General features: G+C 35.5%; 1 protein-coding gene across 1 annotated transcript in view; it reads left to right on the top strand.

Annotated features, from left to right (window-relative positions):
• Positions 1–5,155: 5,155 nt before the first annotated feature.
• Atr (ATR serine/threonine kinase) overlaps positions 5,156–24,894 on the top strand; it is a 101,709-nt gene continuing 81,970 nt past the window's right edge. The window contains exons 1-15 of the mRNA XM_010608182.2: positions 5,156–5,331; positions 9,062–9,153; positions 10,171–10,320; positions 12,947–13,824; positions 14,598–14,776; positions 15,365–15,556; positions 16,672–16,862; positions 17,693–17,845; positions 19,051–19,243; positions 19,473–19,735; positions 20,709–20,899; positions 20,983–21,083; positions 21,311–21,482; positions 22,058–22,228; positions 24,521–24,715. Coding sequence (XP_010606484.1) covers positions 5,273–5,331; positions 9,062–9,153; positions 10,171–10,320; positions 12,947–13,824; positions 14,598–14,776; positions 15,365–15,556; positions 16,672–16,862; positions 17,693–17,845; positions 19,051–19,243; positions 19,473–19,735; positions 20,709–20,899; positions 20,983–21,083; positions 21,311–21,482; positions 22,058–22,228; positions 24,521–24,715 — 3,180 coding nt within the window. The 5' untranslated portion in view covers positions 5,156–5,272. The remainder of the gene's footprint in view (positions 5,332–9,061; positions 9,154–10,170; positions 10,321–12,946; positions 13,825–14,597; positions 14,777–15,364; positions 15,557–16,671; positions 16,863–17,692; positions 17,846–19,050; positions 19,244–19,472; positions 19,736–20,708; positions 20,900–20,982; positions 21,084–21,310; positions 21,483–22,057; positions 22,229–24,520; positions 24,716–24,894) is intronic.

Raw genomic sequence — 24,894 nt, 5'->3', positions numbered from 1 at the left:
GATCACTTATTTTGTTTTATTAAATATCAGAATGTTGTCTAATAGTTATGCTGTCCATCATTTGAGGCTTAACTCAATGAAAACCAACAGATATGTACCCACCTTTTTACTTTAATCTATATTTGACAATTAAAACAACTCTGGACAATATCAAGATCAAGAAGTAGGGCCAGGGATTTAGCTCAGCGGTTCGGTGGCCTGCCTTGCAAGCGCAAGGACCCGAGTTTAATCCTCAGTACCAAAAAAAAAAAAAAAAAAAAAAAAAAAAAAAACAAGAGATCAAGAAGTAGCTTGCTAAAAACACGAATTATTGGTTGTGTGTATGGGTATGCCAAGAAGGTTTCCATCAAAGTCCATTCAAATCTAGAAAGGAATTTGTATTTTTATCTCATTTCTTTAATATTTATATGTCACTGCATTCTTAATAAAATGCATTATACTGTAAAATCCCAACTGTCGTAATACCACAAATGAAGGAAAACAACATTTTAGAGTTGAACTTGCCCAGGAAACCAATCGAGTGTGGCCATCTAGCAGCAAATCAAGTCCATCACGGTCTCAACTGCGTTGTAGTGCCACCTAGTGGTCATATTAGCAATAGTTTAATCGTTAATGGAGACACTTCTACCCTCATGGCTCACTTCAAGGGAATTTTTTTTGGTACCTCGAATAGAGATGGGAACTCAGGGCCTCTCACTTCCCTGTGCTGCTGCGCGACATCCCCGGCCCCTCTCTGGAATTTCTGCAACAGTGCTTGGTGCCCCTTTGTCAACTTGATCTGGGATACCAAATTTAAGAAATCCCAAGGACACTGGGACACACCCATACCACCTTCTCTGCAGCCTGCTTCATCTTTCTCTGCACTCTGCATCACCCCAAACGGTAAAAGGAGGGTGGGGAAGAACATAGGAGCCAGTTAACAATTAATTATGTCCATACTTACATAAAAATGTAGTAGTAAATATATGCCGTTAATAAAACACACATATGAAGGTGCATATTTTTAAAATTTCAACAAAAGCAATGATTGAAAAAAGGCCTGAGTGTAGTGGTGTACATCTGTAACCCCAGCTATTTGGGGGCTGAGTTAGGAGGGGTTCAAGTTCAAGGGCAGCTTGGGCAAATTAGCCATACCCTGTCACAAAGTACAAAAGCTGGGGGTGTAGCTCGGTGCCAGGTTGTTTGCTTAGCACATGCAATGTCGGGGGAGGGGGTGACACCAGTATGGAGAATGGATCAGAGAGAAAGCAAGACTAAGGGAAGATAGGGAACCAGAATGCTGCTGAAGTAATATGGGCAAGAGCTGATGGATGACCTGGAGGAAAACGGATGGATTTGATGTTTAGGAGGCAGAACTGAGTGTTTATCTTTTAGAGATATAAACTGAAGTATTTACAGATAATTTGGTATGATTTCTGAGATTTTCTTTAAAGTAATCCATCTGTAGAGAGGGAAAATCAAAGGGGTGACTATAGGTGAAACAAAAACTGATTAATTGCTGACTGGTGATAGACATAAGGGAGTTCGTTAATGCGCTGACTTTTGTATATGCTTGAAAATCCTTGAAATAAAGTTTAAACACTAAAGTGCCAGAGAATATTTGAGGGGAAAAATTCAGTAGGAGGGTAAGAATATGAAATATAAACTATGAGAGAGAGCAGAGTAAAAGCAGTGAATTTGGGAGTGATGCAAGGATGGAAAGTTAAGTGAACTGTTGGGAGTGAATAAGGTCACCCAAGAATAAAAATGAGGCAGCGGAGCTAGGGTACAGCCAATGACAGCACTGGTTAGCATGTGTGAAGCCATGGGTTCTGTACCTACCAGTGGGGGAAGGGGGTCTGAACTAAGCTAGAATCCTGAGGAATGCCCATAGTTAATGGCGAAGGAAGTGTTGCTAACAAGATAGTCTTGTAGCACGCCCCCATCAAGTTTTCCCCAAAGGTAGTGCTCTACATTGTCAAATGCTGTTGAGAAATCAAGAAGGGAAAGGATTGGTCAACATCGTTTGGATTTAGCTATATGAAAATCATTGGTGACTCCGGCAAGAAGCAACGTCAGGGATGGTAGACAAGGCATATAGTGTAGGTAGGTTTAGGGCTGAGTGAGACTAAAAAAAAAAGCATCAGAATATATGAAAAACTCTTCCAAAAGTTCGGGAGAGGACAGAAATACATGGGTCCTTGGACAGAGGATACTGCTAGGAGCGCTGACTGCTGCAACATCAATTGCTCATTGATTGCTACACTGCTAATGATGCTCATTTCTCTAAACAACTTCATACTGGGGATCGAACTCCAGCCCTTGTGCTTTCAAGGCAGGCTCCATCCAGAACCACTGAACTGAATCCCTGGCCCATACCTCCTTTTAATTCTGTCCTACAACTTCCACCAAATTCAAGTATAGGTTTGACTATCATTTTTAATATACAATCTTCCAGTACTTCTCCATTATTTACTGAAATATAAATGTCTCAGACTGTAACCTTCCTTAACACCAGCCAAACTGAGCAAGTCATCCTTTTTGTTTTGTTATTTTTTCTTTTGCTGCACCAGGAATCAAACCCAGGGAGCACTATGCTATATCCCTTTCCACTGGAGTAGATATGATCTCTTCCTCTTTTTTCCCCCCTCAGTGCCTGCTGTTTCTATCTCTCTGTAGCAGTCATCAGGGAGTCATCAGATTTTGCTTGTATTTTAATTTTCTGGGTGCTTCATATATTTGGTCTATATCCACAAATTGTACATTACTTGAAACTGATTTTATCTTCCTCATCTTTGTATTTGTCACAGAAGTTCCTAACACAGTTTTGCATAAAAGTGGCTTTTTGAATTAAATTAGATTTCCAGGGCTCTGTTGTTCATAATGTTTAGGAGATTTAAACTGCTTTTTAGAATTAGAATGCTACTTTGATATTGCTTTCTAAAAACATTATTATTTTTATATTTTTTCTCATTATGCTCTAAAAATAGGTAACACTTGCTACTTTTTAGTTACTAAACTATTTTTCCTGTATGCTTTATAATTTAAGCTTTAATAAGTATATTACTTTTAAATTCATTTTGGGATATCTTAACCATAAAGATACAAATATAGTAGTCACGTAACTCCCACTTAGATATAAAAATGTTATAAATTTGTCATGGTTAATTCAAATCCTATTAAAATTAAACGCATGGAGCTATGTTGAAACTTCATCATTTCTTCCCCTTCTTTCCCTTTCCAGAGGCATAACTAGCTATGCAATTGATATATAGCCTTCCCAATCACACACACGTATTGTTATGGGGTGTGTGTTGCTGGGAATCAAGCACAGGCCCTCATGCACGGTAGGCAAGCAGTTGGGCACTCTCCCACTGAGCTATACCCCAGCCATACCAGCCATATTTCTACTTTTATCATTGTGTTTACATAGCTCACATAATTATGTTATAGTTTTAAGATTATACCTATCTGGGCATGGTGGCACATGTCTGGAATCCCAGCTCCCAGAGACTGAGGCAAGAGGATCCCTGCGGTGCTGGGATGCATAGTGAATTCAAGGCTAGCCTGAAATAATAGAGAGATCTTTTCTCAGAAAACTAAAAAGAAAAAAATTATACCTAAGTGATATGATACTGTTATAATGGCATTTGACCTTTGCTTTTTTCACTCAACATTGTTTTCAGGATGTATCCTTGTAAGTATATATATAGTATAGTTCATTCATTTAAAGGGGAAGTGATGTTCCACTGTATGACTCTACCACCTCTTATTTAACCTTTGCTATAATCTCGCAAGGTAGACATTACTAATTCTATTTTACAGATTAAAAAAAAACTGAATCACAGAGAAATTAAGCACTTTACAAATGGAATGAGAACTTTTGCAGGGTCTGAAATTCCTAATCCCATGTTTTCTCCACTATAAGAACATTCAATGATTTTATTCAACAACTATTTCCTGAACACCAACTATGTACCAGACATTATTTTACATCCTAGGTATCTAACAATGAAGAAAACAGACAAGACCTTGCTTTCAAGAACTTTATAAACAGAGTAAATAAAATTTTCATATATCACTTGGTTTTAAGTGCCTGAAGCAAATTAAAACAGTAAGAAGGGGGAAAAGAGTGTGTATGTTATAGTCTATATGCTCTCTGATGTCACTTCAGCGAACATATGTGGAGGAAAGGGGACAATGAGGTAAGGCTATTCAAGGTCAAAGCAAGGGGACAGCACATGAGGCAGGGGCATACAGTACTTGGTTATCATGCCACCACTTTTTTTTTAATACAGTGTCAGTAATTATCTTCATGTGCCAGTGAACAAACGCAGACATACTGCATGGCTTTACCTGATTAAATATACAATGTTGACATATTAACAGGTGCCCATTTTTCAAGTAAACAATTTGGGGGAGGTAGAAAATATCTAAAGCCGAAATACATTTATTTACTTTAAAAATTAAATCCTAAGCTTTTTGTTTGTTTGTTTTTTGGTTTTTTGAGACAGGGTCTCACTATGTAGTTGAGACTGACCTAGAACTCACTATGTAGCCCAGGCTGATCTCAAACTCACAGCCATCCTCCTGCCTCAGCCTCCCGAGTGCTGGGTTACAGGTGTGCGCCACCACTCCCGGCTAAATCCAAGATTTTAAATGACCACAATTGGTGACCTTTCCATACTTGACATTGCTGCTGATTTGATGAGAGATATAAATCCAATCCAATCCATTTTTAAACGTTAAAGATTCTTAAGACTCTAATCAAACCTGAGTGACTTCAAGTTGAAAAAGTGCTGAAATGGAAAGACAAGAAGGATCCCCCCACTTTTTTGCCCTGCATCTCTCAGAACATATAAGGAATACTTCAAATGTGTGGGCTTTCTAAACCTGGGCTCTGGTCTTGGCCCGTACTCGCTGACTTCTCTGTTCTCACGTTTGTGAAGCGAAGGAGTCCATGGAAAGGTAATCATCAAGCTTTTTTGCTACCCAAATCCCGGGTTGCTAAACCCAGCATCTCAGCAGGGGATCCGCAGACCGGTCAGCAGCTCAAAACTCAAACTACCCGCTCAAAACCCGAACTACTCCCGCGTCCCGCCTCTACAGCCTCCAGGCTTCCCCTAGGTCCTAAACCGAAAAGAACCTAGGCCCGCTGAGCAAGACCAGCGCTTCCGCGAGGAGTTTTGAGCCCCGCGAGGTTCCGTCTGGCGTTGCGCCTTCGCACCGGAGGTAGCAGTAGAGGAGCCGGGAGCTCGCGCGGCGCGGATGTAGAGAACCGCGCGGTCTCAGCATGGGCGAGCATGGCCTGGAGCTGGCCTCCATGATCCCCGCTCTGCGGGAGCTGGGCAGGTAGGGCCAGGCCCGGCGGGCTGGGTCCCTCGCCGACCTCTTCGAGCTCGGCAGGCGCCTCCTGTTTTCCGCTTAAGCCGCGCGTTGCCTCGGACCCCTCAGCCCGGTGGAAGAGCTCCGGGTCTGATTTGGGCGCTTCCCCGGCTGAGCGGCGGTTAAGTAGGGGCCGGGCGCCGTCCCAGACCTACGTGAAGGGAATCTGGGCCGGGGACGGGGAGCACTCGCCAGCCCCCCTTTCCCTACGTGACGCCTGAGCGCTCGCCACAACCTGGAGGTTTTGCCTTCTGCAGCTGGAAGGGAGAATCCCTCCTGATCCCTTTCTGGTCCTCTTTTTACACTCATTTGCCTCTCGAAAACTTGTTTCCTCAGATGAGACAGTTTATATTTTTTATGGTAACTCGTGGAAGAATTGGCTTACGTTATATCCCAACACTGCCCATGGAGGGAGGGAAATCAGCTTTTCGTTTTCAGCAAGAGTACTTATTCTCTGGAAATTAATTTCTCTCTCCGACGTGAAGTCGTAGTCCGTTTTAAAGATGTGATTTTATTCGCCTTGATAGCCCAATCCATGAAGAATCCATCGCCACAGGGTCCACAAAATCTAAAGTGCCAGTGTAGCCAAGAGTTGAAGATGACTTAATATTATTTCATTTGTAAATAAATGCCTGTTTTCTATAAACCCAAGAGTAAACGCATGTATACGAATTATCTTACTAAAGAGAGGCGAAAGGTGCTTTAACACTTGTAGGCTTCCCTCAAACGGGTCTAAAGTCCGAACAGTAGGATTTTTTTGGTTTTGTTTTCACTGAAAATAAGAAATAAATGGGTATATACTAGTATCATAGTTGAATTACCAGTTGGAACAATTGCTTCTCAATTTCTTAAACAGGAAATTTTGTATATAAAGTCAGTACTGTTGTTGTTAAGTCATGGGGTATCTGCTTCGCTGTTTGTATTGCGGTTGGGTGGTCATTTCCACTAGTTGATCATACAAATGGATATAGTCTTTCACACATAAATAAGAGGATAAATCAGATCATTCTAGTTCTAACTTCTTCAGTCTTTTGGATGAAAAAAAATTTTTTTTTCCAATACCAGGAATCAAACCTTGAGCTCGCCAGGCAGGCATGGCACCCCTGAACTACATCTCTGGCCCTTGAATTTTTTTTCACTTTGTGTCGATGTGACAAGCATACACATGTCAACATTTTGTAAAGTACTACTTTTCTAAAACAAGATGAGTACAAGTGGTCATTTTAGGAAGTTGATAAAGTTAATCTTTCAGGGTTACTGTGAAGTTCACTGTTTTCCATCTTGATTTAATGTAGAATTAGTTGATTAATACTTTTCTTGCAAGAGACAGGTTAGTAAAACTAATGGTTCCTTGGATTTATATACAGCCTTTTTTTCAACAGCTTCATTTAGAGTTGCAGTTATTCTGATAGCAGGAATAGAAAAGTGAAATATATAGACAGTTATCAAATAGTTTTTAATTGCCATCATTTTTTCATTGAAAGTACTTCAAACAAGCTTATCATTTTTCATAGCATGTCCATACTATAGATTGAGCAAGTATGTCACTGGTTATATATTAAGAAACAGAGCGGTGGCACAGGCCTGTAACTCCAGCAAACCAGGAGGCTGAGGCAAGAGGATCAAGAGTTCAAGCCCAGCGTGGGAATCCTGAGAGACTTAGCAACTTAGCAAGACTCTGTCTCAAAATAGAAAATAAAAAAGCCTGGGGATGTAGCTCAGTGTGAATACCCTGGGTTCACACTGAAGGGGGGAGTCACAGAAATTGGAGAATCAAAGTTGTAGCTAACAAGTATCAGAGCTGGGTTTCAGATTCAGGCCTTTCTTTTTTTCCAAATATTTTTTCTTCTTAATTTGACTATGGCAGTTAAACTTGTGAAAAAAAAATGAGATGTCAATGTGATAGTTGCTGGGCTTTTTGCTCAGTCTCTCAGGAATTTAATTTTATCCTGATTTTAGATAGAGTAGATAGATAGATACATTTTTTTTTTTGCCCTTAGTAATCTTTACTCTGTAAAGTCTTTCTGGGTGACCTTTTTCTCTTTCCTGCCTTTGACTCTCATCTTCAATTTGGTAATCCAAACATGTTTCTCCAAACCATATGTCTTACAGAATGTTACATATTAATATTCGTACACACAACTGTATATTAGTATTTTCACTGGCTGTCCTAAATGTGATTAGGAGCCAGTATATCCAGTACAGATTCCCAACATGTTCTAACTGCTGCAAAATTTTTTAAAACAAATTTAATTTTTTGGGTGTTGGGGATTGAACGTAGGCCCCTCATACATGGTAACCATGTGCTCTACCACTAAACTATATCTCCTGACCCCTTAAATTTTTTTAAAAAATTCTTCTCATTGACTAAAGTACTAATGTATTAGTAAATGGGTTTTTTTTTTTTTTTTTGAGTCAGGGTCTCACTATGTAGTTGAGACTGACCTGAAACTCACTATGTAGCCCAGGCTGGTCTGAAGAACAGCTGGTAAAAAATTTGTCCCACATTGTGAGTTGTCTCTTTACTGTTAGTGGTTTCTCTTGCTGTTCAAAAGCTTTTTAAGATGATCCCAGTTGTTGATTCTTTGTGATAGTTCCCATGTGACTGAGGTTTTGTTCATAAACTCTCTTCCTATGTCAATGTCTTCAAGAGTTCTACCTAACGACCAGGCATGGTGGTGCATGCCTGTAATTCCAGCACTTTGGAGGCTGAGGCAGGAGGATCACTGCCAGTTCGAGACCAGCCTGGGCTACATAGTGAGTTCCAGGACAGTCTGAGCTACATAGTGAGACCCTGTCTCAAAAACACCCCCAAAAAAGAGTCTACCTAATCTGTCTTCCATCAAATTTCAGTGTTTCTGTTTTGATCCATTTCTATTTTAATTTAATGCATGGTGAAAGATAGGGGTCTAGTTTTAATCTTAGGCAAGTTGAAACCCAATTTTTCCAGCACTATTTATTAAAGAGGCTATCTTTCCTCCAGTGCATTTGTTTGGCTCCTTTGTGGCTGAGTGTTTTTTCATCTTGTAATCTGTTCCATTGATCCTTGGGTCTTTTCTTTTTCCAGTACCATGCTGTTTTTATCACAGTAGCTTTGTAGTGTAATTTTAGGTTAAGGGTTGTGGATACCCACCCACCCCTGCCTTGCCTTTGTTGCCCAGAATTGCCTTTGCTATCCTAGGTCTCTTCTGGTTCCAAATGAATTTTAAGATTGTTTTCTCTAATTCTGTGAGATACGCTGTTGGAATTTTGATCACATTTGCATTAACTCTATATAACAGTTTTGGGAGTATGGCCATTTTCAATGTATTGGTTCTTGCTAACGAAGAATAAGGGATGTCTCTCTATTTTCTGATATCCTCTTCAGTCTCTTTTCACAGTGCTACAGTTTTCAAAGTAGAGATCTTTGATCTTTCTTTATTTTTCCCCCTCCTGTTTGTAACAATGTATTTAGTCTAACTTTTTACTTTTTAATCAGAATATTACAAATGCATTGAAACTAAACACATTTGATAAATTCAACTTTAGATAATTTGTTTTGTTTTGTTTTTGGTACAGTGTATCGAACTCAGGACCTTGTGCTTACAAAGCAAGTGGTGGAACCACTAAGCTAAATGCCTGGCCCAACTTTAGAGAATTTTTGCAAATGAAATTATGAGTCACCTTAAGGATTAAAATCTTTTATTTGTATTTTTAGTGCCACTCCAGAAGAATATAATTCAGTTGTACAGAAGCCAAGACAAATTCTTTGTCAATTTATTGACCGAATACTTACAGATGTAAATGTTGGTAAGATTTCTTATATAAACTTTCTTATAGTTATTTCATATATAAGCTTTATGAATTAAATTTTTTTCTATGTTTTCATGTTTTTTTCCATGTAGTTTTACTTATAAAGTTACTATTTATGATAATTACTGTTTTTAAGCACATTGCTATTCATTTACTGCTTGTGATATAATGTGATTTAGGTTTTTAAATAATTTTTTTTATTAGTAATCTAGCCTTTTAAACAGTCTGCCGAGTCCAATCATGTAGACCTTATTTTAGCAACATTTTGTACCAGCTAGGGAGACAGTAAATGCTACAAAAAGCTCTTTAAATATTAGTGCCGCCTTTGTTGGTAAGAGGTAATAGAATTCTGTGAGTTCTTGAATTGATTCTTGTCAACTTGATAGTATTTATCTTTTAGATTGAAATTACATGAAAAAGGCTAATGTGGAGTAGCATTTGGCTCAGGGTTTAATTTTTATTCTAGATTTGGCACATACAGATTTTATGATTTATAATAACCATTTAGTCTTGTTTTAATCAGTAAAGTTATGGGTTGCTTAAAAAAAAAACAAAGGACTAGAAATAATTGCAAAATGTATATTTTTATAGTACTCTCATTGTTTAGAGCAGTTGCCTTTCCCTTCTGCTTGACCAGTTCCTCTTCTAGGAATTCCTTAACTGTATCTTCCCAGACCCGTTTCCTCTTCTTCTAGATTAATGCTGTTATCATATTGTACTTTTATTATTAGTTTGACTCCTTCACCAGATTATGGGATTTTTTAAAAATCTCTCAGATTTTAGCACAGTGCCAAATTTATAATGCACATTTGCTGAATTGGTTGTATGATAGGTGAGTACATATGATTATTTAATATTTAAAATTAGATAAAATTGAGAGCTGGGGATTTAGGTCAGTGGCTCTGCACCTGCCTGGCAAGTACAAGGTCCTGAGTACCTCAAAAAAAAAAAAAAAAAAAAAAAATTAAAGATTTATTGTTTAATTTGTCATGACTCTTTAAATCTTTTATTTAGTTGCTGTAGAACTTGTAAAGAAAATTGACTCTCAGCCAACCTCTGTGATGTTGCTTGATTTCATCCAGCATATCATGAAATCTTCCCCACTTATGTTTGTAAATGTGAGTGGAAGCCAGGGGCACAATGAGGCCAAACATAGCTGTATTGGTAAGTGGTGTTGTTATTCATGCATTCATCTGCAATCTTTGTGAAATCTACCCATTTCTGCTCTTCTGAGATAGCACATATACAATATTTTTCCCATTGTCTTATTTTGCTCCTTTTTTTTGTTGTTATTGCAGTACTCAGGACCTTGCGCTTATTAGGCATCTGCATTGCCACTGAGCTAAATCCCTGGCCCTCATTTTGCTCTTTAAATTATTATACTTTGGGTTTTTCATATAGGAGAAACTATGTTATATTTAAGCTGCTGTGTCTGATTTATTTCTCAACATTATAATTTCAAGGTGCATCCATTTTCCTACAAAAAAACCCAAATTTCTCCTTCTTTGTGGCAGAGTAGTACTTCCATTATATATAAATACCATTCATCCATTGATGGACTTACATGCTATTTCCAAAATGTAGCTATTAACAGTTGTGCTGCTGTAAACATAGATTTGCACGTATCACTGTAATGTGACGTCTTTAAGTCTTTTGATAAGACACTTAATGGTGAATAGCTGGGTCAAATGGAATTTCTATTTTTAATTTTTGAGGACTCTCCGTACTGATGTCCATAGTGGTTGTACTAGTTTACATTTGTGCCAACAATGAAGGAAGAAGGGTTCCTTTTTCCACGTCTCACAAGCGTTTACTTGATTTCTTTTTTTTTCTGGAGTAAGATGAAATCTCTCAGGTTTGTTTTAATTTGCATTGCTATAATGGCCAGAGATGTTGAACATCTTTTCATGTATTTATTGGTCATTTGTACTTCTTCTGAGAAGTATCTGTTCATTTCAGTTGCCCATGTTTTGGTTTGGTCTTTTATTTTTGAGAGTCTAATTTTTAATTATTGATTTATTTTTCCTCCCTTGAAACAAGATTTTGTTATATACTTTCAGCTGGCCTTGAATAACTTACTGTATAGCCCAGGCTGTTTTCAAACCTGCAGCTATACTCCTCTCTCAGCCTTCCAACTGCTGGGATTATAAGCATGTGTTACTACATCTGGCCAGTTCTTTATATGTTCTAGATATTAATCCTCTGTCTGAAGAGTAGCTGTCAAAAATTTTTTTCCCCATTCTGCGTTTTTGTTGTTGTTGTTGTTGTTGTTGTTGTTGTTACTGGGAATCGAACTCGGGACCTTGCATCTGCGAGACAGGCAGCGGAACCACAGAGCTAAATCCCTGACCCTTTTTTTCCCATTCTGTAGGTTGTCTCTTTACTCTGTTGATTGTTTCTTTTGCTGTGCAGAAGCTTTTTAGTTTGATATAATCCCATTTGGTGATTTTTGATGTTTTTTTTGTTGTTGTTTTTTGGTTTTTTGGGGGGTTTTCTTGGTACTGGGGATTGAACTCAGGTCCTTGTGCTTGTAAGACTTGATGTTATTTCTTATACAATTGGTATTCCAGAAAGTCCTTTTATGCCTATGTCTTTAAGAGTTTTATCTGTTTTACTCTTCCAGCAGATTAAGTGTTTGTTTTATTTTTTAAAATTATTATGGTTTTTCTGAGACACAGTCTTGCTATATAATTCAAGCTGACCTTGAACTCACTGACATAGCCCAAGGCTGGCCTTGAACTCATGGAAATACTTCCTCAGCTTCCCAACTGCTAGGGTTATAGAAGTGTCATCATGCCTGGTTCTGTTTTAATATTTAGATCTTTGGTCCATTTTGATTTTATTTTAGTACATAGTGAGAGATACAATTCTAGATTCAATGTTTTGCATGTGGATAGTCAGCTTTCCCAGCAGCATTTGTTAAAGGGACTATCTGTGCTGCTTTCCTCCACCATATGTTTTGACCCCTTTCTCAAAAAACAGATGGCTGAATGTGCCTGAGGTTGTTTTGGCATCCTCTCTTCTGTTCCATTGATCTACATGTATGTTTTTGCACTACTATTAAAACATAATTTTAAAAAAACATAATGAAATAGACTAGAAAAATATCACAGATATATTACATGTAACAAGAGTGATTACTGTTAAAAGTTCATGAAACTTTTGTTTAGTATATTTCAATATAATGATATGTATATAGTGTCACCATATGTATTTCTTAGTTATCAAAAGTTCAAGAAACTATACTGTAGGATTCAGGAAGACAACTATGATTTATTCTTGAGCACATGGGATAGAGTCACTACTCATTAACCTTTTTTTTTTTTTTTTTTTTTTCTTTGTTAGGGACTAACCTAGGGCTATACATGTGCTGGGCGAAAGCCCTACCACTGAAGTGCACCTTCAGCCCCACCACTCAATACATAGGAGTTATACTAGCTCCTATTTGCTGGACATTTCTTATATCTTGGGGACTCTGCTGAGTTTTTCACATACATTATGTTATTTGATCCTCACTGCAACCTATAATGTAGATTATTCTACTTTTGTAGATGAAGGTAAAAAGGTACAGAGAAATGCCAAATTCAAGCAGCTAGTTAGTCCCTTGTCTGTCTGACTCAATGCTGCTATTCTAAACTACTATGATATATGTTTTCGTTGTATAACAAATGTAGACTATTTTGTTAATGAAGACTGTACATTGAAAATCAGGCATTAGGCATTGAGCAAACTAAAACTATATAACACTTCTGACATTTGTTTCTTTGACATCTTTTTGTTTATTTCAAAGAATTCAGTAATTGGATCATAACAAGACTTTTGCGGATTGCAACAACTCCATCCTGTTACGTGTTACATAAGAAAATCTCTGAAGTTATCTGCTCATTACTATTTCTTTTTAAAAACAAGAGTCCTGCTATTTTTGGGGTACTTACAAAGGAATTATTATGTCTTTTTGAAGACTTGATCTACCTCCACAGAAGAAATGCAATGGGAGATATTATGGAATGGCCAGTGGTCGTTAACCGATTTTTAAGCCAATTAGATAAACACATGGGATGTCTACAATCAGCTCCTTTGCACTTCACGAGCATGCAAAATTTAGAATTTGTTGAAGTTACTTTACTAGTAGTTCTTACTCGCATTATTACAGTTGTATTTTTTAGAAGGCAAGAACTCAGACTTTGGAGGATAGGTTGTGTTCTCCTAGAGTATGGTAGTCCAAAAATTAAATCCTTAACAATTAGCCTTTTAACTGAACTCTTTGAACTTGGTGGACTACCAGCACAACCAGCCAGCATTTTCTTCAGCTCTTTTGTGGAATTATTAAAGCACCTAGTAGAAATGGATGCTGACCAGTTGAAATTATATGAAGAGCCATTATCAAAACTAATAAAGACATTATTCCCCTTTGAAGTGGAAGCTTATAAAAATATTGAACCTGTCTATTTAAATATGCTGCTGGAAAATCTCTGTGTCATGTTTGAAGATGGTGTGCTTCTGCAGCTCAAGTCTGATTTGCTAAAAGCAGCATTGTGTCATTTACTGCAGTATTTCCTTAAATTTGTGCCAGCTGAGTATGAATCTGCCTTACAAGTCAGGAATGTTTATGTGAGAAATATTTGTAGAGCTATTGTGGATGTTCTAGGAGATCAGGTAAATGTAGAGGTAAGTAATATTTAATGTCACTTGTTAAGTGTGTATTTTGTTCATTTAAGTTTCTGCATATGTGAAGATGTAATAATGAGAAGACAGAGTATCTTAATAATGTGTTTTGAGGACATAGTTTTCACAGTCTAGTATGGTTCCCTATTAGGGATTTTTACGTTGATTTCAGAAGTATTCGTTAATTTAGATATTAATGAACTGCCAATGGAGTGGAGTATTTTCAAATAAAATTTATGAAGTATAAATGTGTTTGTTGCATTCTTAGCTGAAGGGGTCTAATTATCAACTTAATTATAGAAACTTTCATTCCTCACATAGATTTTATCTTTGCTAGGTTATAATCAATCACTTTTAGAGAGCCTATCAATAACTTAGTTATACCAAATTACGCCCTTTTTCCTGTTTGGATTGTGGGAGACAGGCAATGTGATAAAATGCACATTTGATTAGCATTTTAGTTAGTGTCTCTAAATCTTGCTGGATTTATAGTAAGAAAAAATTTACTGATTCCTTTATAGACTTTCTCTTTGTAACATGTTTATAGAGAGAAAACAGAAGAAAGCTTTGTCTGAAGATTTTTGTGATTGTAGTACCATCTTTAGTGTGTAGACTGACATAATATGGATTAACTGAGGTATTTGGTTTGCCTTATGAAACCCTAAAAATAGTTTACCTTACTAGAAAACATAAATACCATCCAGCACATTCTTGTTGCGTATATACAGAATAGACATGTTTTCTAAGAGTTTTTGAAATTATCTTTGTTTTCTTAGTACTTGTTGGGCCCACTTTATTCAGCGTTGAAAATGGAAAGTATGAAAATCATTGAGGAGATCCACTGCCAAACCCAACAGGAAAACTTCAGCAGTAAAAGTGATGAACTATCCCCCAAAAGACGTAGACTCAGCTCCTCTCTAAACTCCTCCAAAAGAGCATCAAAACAGTCTGAAGAGTATGACCTCCTTCAGTTTTTATTTAGTTGTTTAATAAAAGTTTATTCACTTTAAAAAATCAACTTTAGTGAAGTACTTTGATTTAAACATACACACAAAATATAGTCAAAGGAATGCTTAAAATATTTTACTAGTTCTTGTAGTTTATTCTAGTATGAAATGTTTGATGGTTGAATATAGTTACTTTGAATGTTTTTACAGGCCTGTAATATAGTTTAGCTTTTTAATATATGAGAAATCTCTGAGATTGTAGATCCAGTTTTTCAGTTAACAGGTAAGTTGTTGTTTTTAATGTAGCCAAAAATTGCCATATTTCACCCAGCCTGAAATTATTTTAATTGTTTTAAATCTATCGTATTACAGATAGAAATTGATGTTACATTGCATTTGTTTCTCTTAGATGTGTTTCTGGTTTTGCTTGTTTTGTTTGTTTTTGTTTTTGTTTTTGGTGTTGGGGATTGAACCCAGGGCCTTACACATGTTAAGCCACACTCTGTGCCACTGAGCTGTACCTTTAGGCCCGTGTTTCATGCTTGAACTGAATTTGAATAGTAATGTTTTTATACTGTGGTTGTAATTTATTGTAGAATTATAAACGTGGATATGAGCAAAAAGAATATAATATGGAGTGCCCTGAGACAGAAAGCTGAATCCCTTCAGATTTCCCTTGAATCTAGTAGTCTAAAGAAACCTGTTATTGAGACTTTAGAAGGACTTGCTGTTGTCTTACGACTGACTGCTTTGTGTACTGTTCACTGTTCTCATCAAAATCTGGACCGGTAAAATAATTTCTTACATTTTCTGGGTGGGTTTCCTGTAATGAGTTTGGGTTTACTGTTTTAGGAGAACTTATTATTCACTTGATTCTAATAACCTTCGAACACACACTTTTCAGTGAAATAGATGAAAAGTATTTTCTGCTTAATGTCTACTAAATGCTGGGCACTGTGCTAGTCAGTATACACATCCTATTTAATCTTTATCACAATCCTAGAGTTTAAAGCTATTGTGCCCATTTTATAGATAGAAATTGAGGCTCCTAAGGTTCTTTTTCTTCAGAAGCCTAAACTAACATTCCTAGGACCAAGTTATAAGGTAGCTGAACACATTTATGTATAACTGAAAAGTTAGTGTTCTTTTGACTCTATGCCATTTTTCCTTTAATGATAAGAGCAGGAATTTAGAACTCACTAGATTTTTCCATCCAGTATTTTTAATACAAATTTTCTATTAGAAATGCCAAAATGTGATTTCTCTCTGAAGATTTAGTTTTGATTTTAGTGCCACGTTTTAGACCAGCATTCCTTGTTATTTTTTTTAACATTCATTCTGTATTTTCAGATTCACTTTTATCTAACCAATACAAAGTTGTAAAAGAGACTTTAGAGAAAGTATGTTTATTTCAAGTGCATCAAATTTGAAATTTGAGATAACCTAAAGGAATAGATTATTAGACTGAAGTCTATTTTTGCCCTGTTATGAAGAGAGGGTTTACAAGCCAGGTAACAGTTACAAAGGCACATCTTCTATCATTTTTAGCTCTGGTGAAGCCACATTCAAGGATCCTGGATTAATTTAAATTCTCAGATCATTAAATGATTTAAGCCAGCGTGAAGAGATTAAACATAAAATAATAATGCTTTTAATTGACTTTCATATTTACTTTCAATTGATTTAGGGTTATAGGTTAGGTTTTTATTGTTGTGTTTGTTTAAATGGTTCTGGGGCCTTACACACTCTAGGCAAGTGCTCTAAGGGTTCAACTGCTGAGCCATATCCTCAGTCCTATAGGTTTTATACTCGCAGTTTCCTTCGGCTTTACTACAATATTATGTTTGACTATAATAAAATTCATCTCAATTCTAATGTCTTCTTAAAAATGTACTTCCTATAGCCACAATTTCAAGGATTGTCAACACGAATCTAAGAAGAAACCCTCAGTAGTGTTAACTTGGATGCCTTTGAATTTTTATACAAAAGTGCTTAAGAGCTGTAGGAATTTGTTAGAATCTGTTCAGAAACCTGAACTGGAGGCAGTCATTGATAATGTGGTGAAGATTTATGATGCTTTGATTTATATGCAAGGTAAGTATAAATAAGCAGTAGATCAGAATAACCTTAATCATTGAAGAAATACTTTTCCTTTTTGCCTAAAGCCTAATTGCATGATTGTTTAGGATATCCAGTATTTTTTTTCAGTTAATTAAGATTTTCAGTAATTTCCAAGTTCCAAATTTATTTGTGTAATATTTTGATTTATTATTCCTTTTTTTTTTTTTTTTTTTTTTTTTTTTTTTTTGGTATAAGAATCGAACTTGGGACCTTGTGCTTGCGAGGCAGTCAGCAGAACCACTGAGCTAAATCCCTGGCCTTTGATTTATTATTCTCTAGTCAGAGTTTTTTTTTATAAGTTTTTAGATTTTTGATTTGAGAATCTGAGGAATGCTGCGGTTCTCTTTAAGACTACATAGATGCATATTTTTATAAGGTTCCATTGAATTTATTTGGCTTCACAGATCTCAGAACATCATGGGACTGGAGGTGTAGCCCGGTGGTATAGTGTGTACTTAGCATATCAAGGCTCTGGGGTCAGTCACCAGCACCACAAAAAAGAAGGGGAAAGGGAATCATTCATGTCTCTTCACATTAAGAATCCTATTTTTGAATGTGCATTACAATTTGATGTTTAGAATTAAGAATCCTATTTTTGAATATGCGTTACAATTTGATGTGTAGACTTTTTTTTTTTTTCATTTGGGTACCACAGATTGAACTCAGGACCTTGCACTTGGGAGGCAGGCAGTGGCAGCACTAAGCTAAATCCCCAGCCCTAGACTATGTTTTTATTGAAAAAGATACAAAGTTAGATTTGATTAAGGAAAAGTATAATTGATGTCCTGTTATGTATTGTATAGTAAAAAGTTCTTTTGAAGATCATATTCTGGAGGATTTGTGTGGAATGCTCTCACTTCCATGGATTTATTCTCATTCTGATGATGACTCTTTAAAATTGACTACATTTGTCACTAATCTTCTAACATTAAGCCAGAAGACTTCAGATAGCTACTGTAAGTGATTGCAAAATTATGTTTTCTGTATTTTGCTTTAACTCATCTCTGTAGAGTTTCTAATACTTAGATTTTTTTTCAATAATTTAAAGAGGTGCTATACTTCTAATACTATAATGCAAGAAAGAATTGGATATGTAATAAGTAGCAGATGAAAGCCTGCCCCATTTCCTTTCTGTAAAGTTTGAAATTTATCCTTATATATCTTTATTCCTCATTTTAGAAAATTATGAAATATTTGCAAAATACAAAAAAAATGGAGAATAATAATACACTCTTATACCAACTTTCTGCTGTAAGAAATAATAGTGTTAGATAAATAATAGGAGTCCATTGATTGTCCCTTCTCAATTCGATTTCCCCAGAGATACCTATTGTTCTGAATTTGACATTTACTATTCTGATGAATGTTTTATTACTTTTAACATATATGTATTTATCCTTAAATAATACATAAGAGTTGTCTTTCTTTTTACAACTTGTATTTTATTGGTCAGCATTATCATGATGATGTATATAATTCGTTACGTTATTTAAATGTCTAATACTCAACTGTATGGATAAACTCTGTCATTTTGGACAATCAAATTGTTTCCAGTTGTTCAGAATCACAAGTAAAATTTTATTGTTAAAAATAAGACAGTCTTATCCTACAACTAGACCTGCTGATTCAGAGTGTGCATTTTAACATCAGGCACCTTATATGCATATTAAAGTTTGAGAAGCACTATTTTAAGATAGCAGCCTAGGTAAGTGGTTACTGAGTTATAGGATTTACACATACTCATCTCATTCTTTTGTGTTAGTCTCTGAAGATATGCCTGTTTGCACACCTCTTAGCAAAATACGAGCATTGCTGTTGTTCTAGATTCTCACTGGTACTTGATATAGTAGCACTTTAAAATTTTTGTTACCCAGAAAAAAGAAGAAAATTTCACGAAGATAACTATTTTAAGGTTGTTTTGCTACCTGATGAATGTGTTGTTTCAGTTTGTATATCTGTGATGACTTAGTAAGGTTGTGCTTAAGACCTTTTTCAGTGTACCTGCTATATTTTCTGAAAAGGAGTTTTAAATTAAGCTAGATATTATATGTCCTTTAAATGTTACCTGATTTCACAACATCCATACATAACAATATATATAAATAAGTGTGTAAAAATTAGCACCATTACAAATCTTATTTAATAGACTTAATTTCTTCAGCACCACAGGCACGGTCACAAAGTGTATTTCTTCTAACTCTGTTTCCAAGAAGAATATTCCTTGAATGGAGAACAGCAGTTTATAACTGGGCCCTGCACAGCTCCCATGAAGTAATACGGGCTAGTTGTGTTAATGGATTTTTTATCTTACTGCAACAGGAAAATTCTTCTAACAGCATTCCCAAGATCCTTGTGTATGTATTTTAATTTGAATACATCATTTAATTGGAAAGATAATTACCTGGCTTATAGGCAAAATTACATTTATTGCTCAGTTTATGGAGCAAAAAAATGCTTTCAGTTTTGGAGTTAAATGTTTGTTTTCCTTCTAAGCTTTGTCTTTATAGTACCTTTGTCCCAAACGAAGCAAGTCTAAGATAAAAATGTAAGGAAGAATTAGTACTTTTTCTTTTTTCCCCCTAGAGATAAAGTCAAAGATGATTCTGACGTTGTCAAGAAAGAATTTGCTTCTATACTTGGTCAACTTGTCTGTACTCTTGATGGCATGTTTTATTTGACAAATTCTTTAATAGAACCTTTCTCTGAACATGGACATGTAGACCTCTTCTGTAAGAGTGTAAAAGCTACTTCTCAACACAATTGTGAATCTTCTCAACTAAAAGCTTCTGTTTGTAAGCCGTTTCTTTTCCTATTGAAAAAAAAGATATCTAGTCCAGTAAAACTTGGTGAGTGACTGTGATTTACTTAACATTTCAAAAACCAATTTAAGAGCCATGTATCAAATTAGTGATGGAATTAGCCTAAAGCCTTAAACAATTACAGCAAGTAAAATAGTTGATAGATTGAATGCTCGATAATGATTACTTACAAACAAAATGACTAGTATTAGACTGTATCACAAATCCAATAAGAAAAGAGATTTTTGGATTTTCAAAATGTTCTTGTGATTTCATAGTCTAATGGGCGTACCTGATGCTTGGTTTAATTTTGTCAGGCTCAGTATTCTATGTCTTCTTTAGTGTACCACATACCTACTTAATGTATCCCCTTTTATCTCTTGGACCCTCAGAACTTCAAATAGATTACCTTGTCCAGCTAAGTATTGTAGATTGTATCTTTTTGGACCCTTTGCAATGGTAATGGAATACAAGTTTGTTGGAAGCATGATATTTACGGAAATACTTGGCCAAACAAATTACCTATTCATTGTGGTAGAAAGTTGTGAATTATTCTCATATTTTCAAAACAGTAAATTGTGGGTGGTTTCCAGGGCCCCATAAATCCTGTAATGTTAACAGTAAGGCTGAGTCCTGAGTTCAGGGTATTTTGAATTAGTGAAATGTGTGTTTAAATCTCTTTTTTATTTTTTTGTTAAGTTTATTGGTACATTTTAGGTATACAATACAATTACATTCATCATTGGGATCTTGTACCGCTACACGTTGTATCTTGGTTAAATCCATCTTGGTAACATAAAATGTTCTATCAAATGAGGACTAGTTATTTTATAACTAAAAGTTTATTTTAGATTTAAATCATTTATGGCATTATTAAATATAAAGCATATTTAAATATTAAATGTTGCCATGTGAGGCAATGTAGAATTGTTTGAGGCGTATTACTTATTGACAAGTTTTTACCCTACAGCTTTAATGTTTCACATGTCAAATTAGAGAATATAAACTCTTTGCCCTTTAGCTTTCATAGACAATCTGCATCATCTTTGTAAGCATCTTGATTTTAGAGAAGATGAAACAGATGTAAAAGCAGTTCTTGGAACTTTATTAAATTTAATGGAAGATCCACACAAGGATGTTAGAGTGGCTTTTAGTGGAAATATCAAACATATATTGGAATCCTTGCATTCTGAAGATGGATTTATCAAAGAGGTTGATAATTTTTATTTTTTAACTTTTGGATTTTCATAAACTTAGCACTGAAAATTTTTAATCAGTAAAATTTATTATTCTAGCTGTTTGTCTTGAGAATGAAGGAAGCATACACACATGCCCAAATATCAAGAAATAACGAATTGAAGGATACCTTGATTCTTACAACAGGTGATATTGGAAGGTATATTTGACAGTTCTTATATTCTTCATTTATTTGAGTCATTATCTCTTTAAAATTTGCCTATTATTAGAAACAGTGACAGCTAGGGATATAGCTCAGTGGTAAGAAATGGTCATATCTAATAATATAGTGAAAAATGTGATTCAGTATATATTTGTAGATTTCCATTGGTTTCTGAGACATTGACTATAGGTATATGTGTATGTTTGTTTGTTTTTTAATTTTAGGGCAGCAAAAGGAGATTTGGTACCTTTTGCACTCTTGCACCTACTGCACTGTTTGTTATCCAAATCAGCATCTGTCTCTGGAGCAGCATACACAGAAATTAGAGCACTTGTTTCAGCTAAAAGTGTTAAACTACAAAATTTTTTCAGTCAGTATAAGAAACCCATCTGTCAGGTGAGCATTGGCATTCATCTTGATTACAGCTGCTCAGGGAGGCTGTGGTGGGAGAATTGCTTGAGTACAGGAATTTGAGACTATCCCGGGCAGGATAGTGAGACCCCCATCTCAAAAAAAAAAAAAAAAAGTCATGTACTTCTTTTTGTCTGTTTTGGAATATTATTTTTTAAATGATATATTTAATTCATTTAAGACAACTGAATCTTACATTTATATTTTAGCATGTTGGCCTGAATACATACAGGTAAGAGAGGGGAAAATCGTCTTAATGATTAATTGAATTACTACACTTAACTAATCTCTAAAGAGATGCCATTTTTTAGCCCTTTTATGATAATATGGCCTTGACTTATGGTTTCAGCACTTTATTTTCAGAAAGATATACCCAATTAATGGCTAAAAGATTAAACTTTGAAAAAAAAAGATTAAACTTTGGTAAAGTTCTGGTTTTAGCCTATATTTGTGTTGTGGACCTTAGCATGAAATTTAGTAGTGTCCTTTATGTTTGCTTAAAAATTATTGATTAGAACTTCTTCCCTGTGTGAAAACTAACAGAGTTGTTTCTGCTGTAGTTTTTGGTAGAATCCCTCCATTCCAGTCAGATGACAGCCCTTCCAAGTATTCCTTGCCAGAATGCTGAAGTGCGAAAACAAGACATAGCTCGCCAGAGAGAAATGACTTTAAATACCTTGTCTGAAATTGCCAATGTTTTTGACTTTCCTGATCTCAATCGTTTCCTTACTGTAAGTTGCAGTGTATACTTGATTTGAGGTTTTCAAATCAATATGTTATACATTTCATTTAGTTTTTTGGTGGTTTTCAAGAAAATCTGATATTAAGGAACACATGAATCAGCAATTTCCAAATACCCATTTTTAAATTTTAGAATGAGATTATTTATATTATAAAACTTAAGTTCATGTTGATTTTGAGTTATTATTTTAATTGAAAGAAAACTGAGCTTTTATGCCATTAGTCCTGTGAGTGGTTCCATTGGTAATTCAGTCTAATATGATTGATTATTTAAGGAGCTAGAGTAATGAGGTACATAATTAGTGGTATAGATGATCTGACATGAATCCGAATTACTGACTTTCTAGTATGGAGTGGTTTGGGAAGCCTTTGAAATTCTTTAAAGCTGAGCTTTAAAAGATTATGGAGTAGATTATTATCTTTACCTTGTCCTCAAAACAAACCAAAGTTTATGTGTTAAGATCACGAAAATATTCATACTTTTTATTAATTCATTTCATTCTGGGAACCAAAAGTCACAGATGTTTATTGCAGTGTTATGCAACTAACAAAACAAAAACAAAACCCTGAAAAGAAACTAAACATCTAAGTTTGGGTCATAGAATATTATCTAACGATTTTAATGTAATAATTAGGGCTTTGTAAAAACTACCTTGTAATATTTCAACATCATTATAGGGTTCATACTAAATTGAAAGGCATAACAAAAGTAAGGTTTGTTTCTGAAGCCAGACTGAGTCTTTTTTTAAAAATCGTTATTAAATTTATTGGTACATTTTAGGTCTATAATACATCATTGGGATCATGTACCTTTATATGGTACCTTTATCTTGGTTCTTATTTTTCCCCATTCCCCAGCGCTCCTTTCCTCCTCCCCACTTCCCTGTTTACAAGGACATTCTTTCCATTTTTTTCCTTTTCACATATTTTTCTTTTCCCTTTTTCCCTTTCTCCTACCCCTCCCATATCCTCTACTCTTTTAGACTTTACTTTCTATTACACAATATCAGTTATACATTTTGATCCTTATTTACACTTTTACTTTTTCACACCAGAGAAACTGTTCAGTATTTACACATGTGTGACTTATTTCATTTAAGAGTATGGCCTCTACCCTTCTCACTTTCCCTACACCTGGGTAGGGGAAAGGTAATAAGTGAAAAGAAAAAAATATGAGAAAATGAAAAAATGGAAATGAAGTTTTTGTAAATGGGGAAGGGAGGAGGGGGTGAAGGGAGGGCAGGGACAAGGGGAAAAAATGAGAACCAAGACCTGTCATGTAAAGGTACAAGATCCCCACGATGAATGTAACTGTACTGTATACCTAAAATGTACCAATAAACTCAATTAAAAAAAGAGTATGTCCTCAATGTGCATCCACTTAGCTATAAATCTCTCTAGACTCATTCTCGTTCATTACTGTATCTCCAGTGCTTAGAATATGTCTGACTTGTAGTAAGTGTTCATTAGGTGCATGTAGAATGAATAAATGTAAAGCCAACCTTTTTTTTTTCTTTTATGGTACCAGGGATCAAACTCAGGACCTTGTGCTCATGAGGCAGGCACAGTGCCACTGAGCTACATCCCTGGCCCACCAACCATTTTCTTTTTGGATTTTTGTATGTTTTTTATGAACAAGATCTTAAAGGAAGTAGACCAAAATGAAAATAGAGTTGTTGCAGTATTGGGATATTAATTGTGTTAAAAGATTTTCTTTAATATTCCAGCATTAACTTTTTAATTAAAAAAAACTTAAATTTGCATTTATTATTCCTCTTGCTTAATTCAAGTTAAAGAATCCGTCAAACTTGAGACTTCTTCCTTAAACCGTACATGTATTTGACACACACTCATGAGAAATTATTTTCTTTACTTTCACATTTGCTTGTTTATTCTGTCATTTCACTTGACCATGTAAGCTCTGTGCCGTCAGGTGCCTTGCCTGTTTTGTTCGGTGCTATATCTATAGTGCCTAGTTACAGTAGACCCTCAGTAAATATCAGTCAAGTGAATAAATGGTAAATCCTAATTCAAATGTAAGTGATATATGTGTGGCATTTAAGAATATTTTTGTGATAGATTTGGTGGTGCATGCCTGTCCTCCCAGCACTCTGGGAGGTTGAGGCAAGAGTAGCACAAGTTCGAGCCCAACCTGGGCAACTTATGGTCTCAGCGAGACCCTGTCTCAAAAAAAAAATTAAAATATTTTTTGTGCATAGCTTATATGAATATTTTATCACATATTCATTTTCATTTTTGGTAATTATTGTGTTCTTTTTTAGAGGACATTACAAGTTCTGTTGCCTGACCTTGCTGCCAAAGCAAGCCCTGCAGCTTCTGCTCTCATTCGAACTTTAGGAAAACAATTAAATGTCAGTCGTAGAGAGATCTTAATAAATAACTTCAAATATATTTTTTCTCACTTGGTTTGTTCCTGTTCCAAAGATGAATTAGAACGTGCCCTTCATTATCTGAAGGTAATTGAATATTTGCGTATTTTATTTAAATTAGCATCATGGGAGAGCTATTGTAACATTTGAACAGAACAGAAGGTAATTAATCTTTGTCCTGGGAGCATATTAAGCAGAATTTTTCTTTTTGTATTTTCTTTGATCAGTTCACGATAATGGGATAAGAGTCATCTAATTTCATTTTA

This window comes from Fukomys damarensis, unplaced genomic scaffold (genome assembly GCF_012274545.1).
Source record: "Fukomys damarensis isolate Sample0158 unplaced genomic scaffold, DMR_v1.0_HiC HiC_scaffold_37, whole genome shotgun sequence".
In the NCBI taxonomy this organism is placed as follows: Eukaryota; Metazoa; Chordata; class Mammalia; order Rodentia; family Bathyergidae; genus Fukomys; species Fukomys damarensis.
This window is presented reverse-complemented; position numbering and strand designations above follow the sequence as displayed.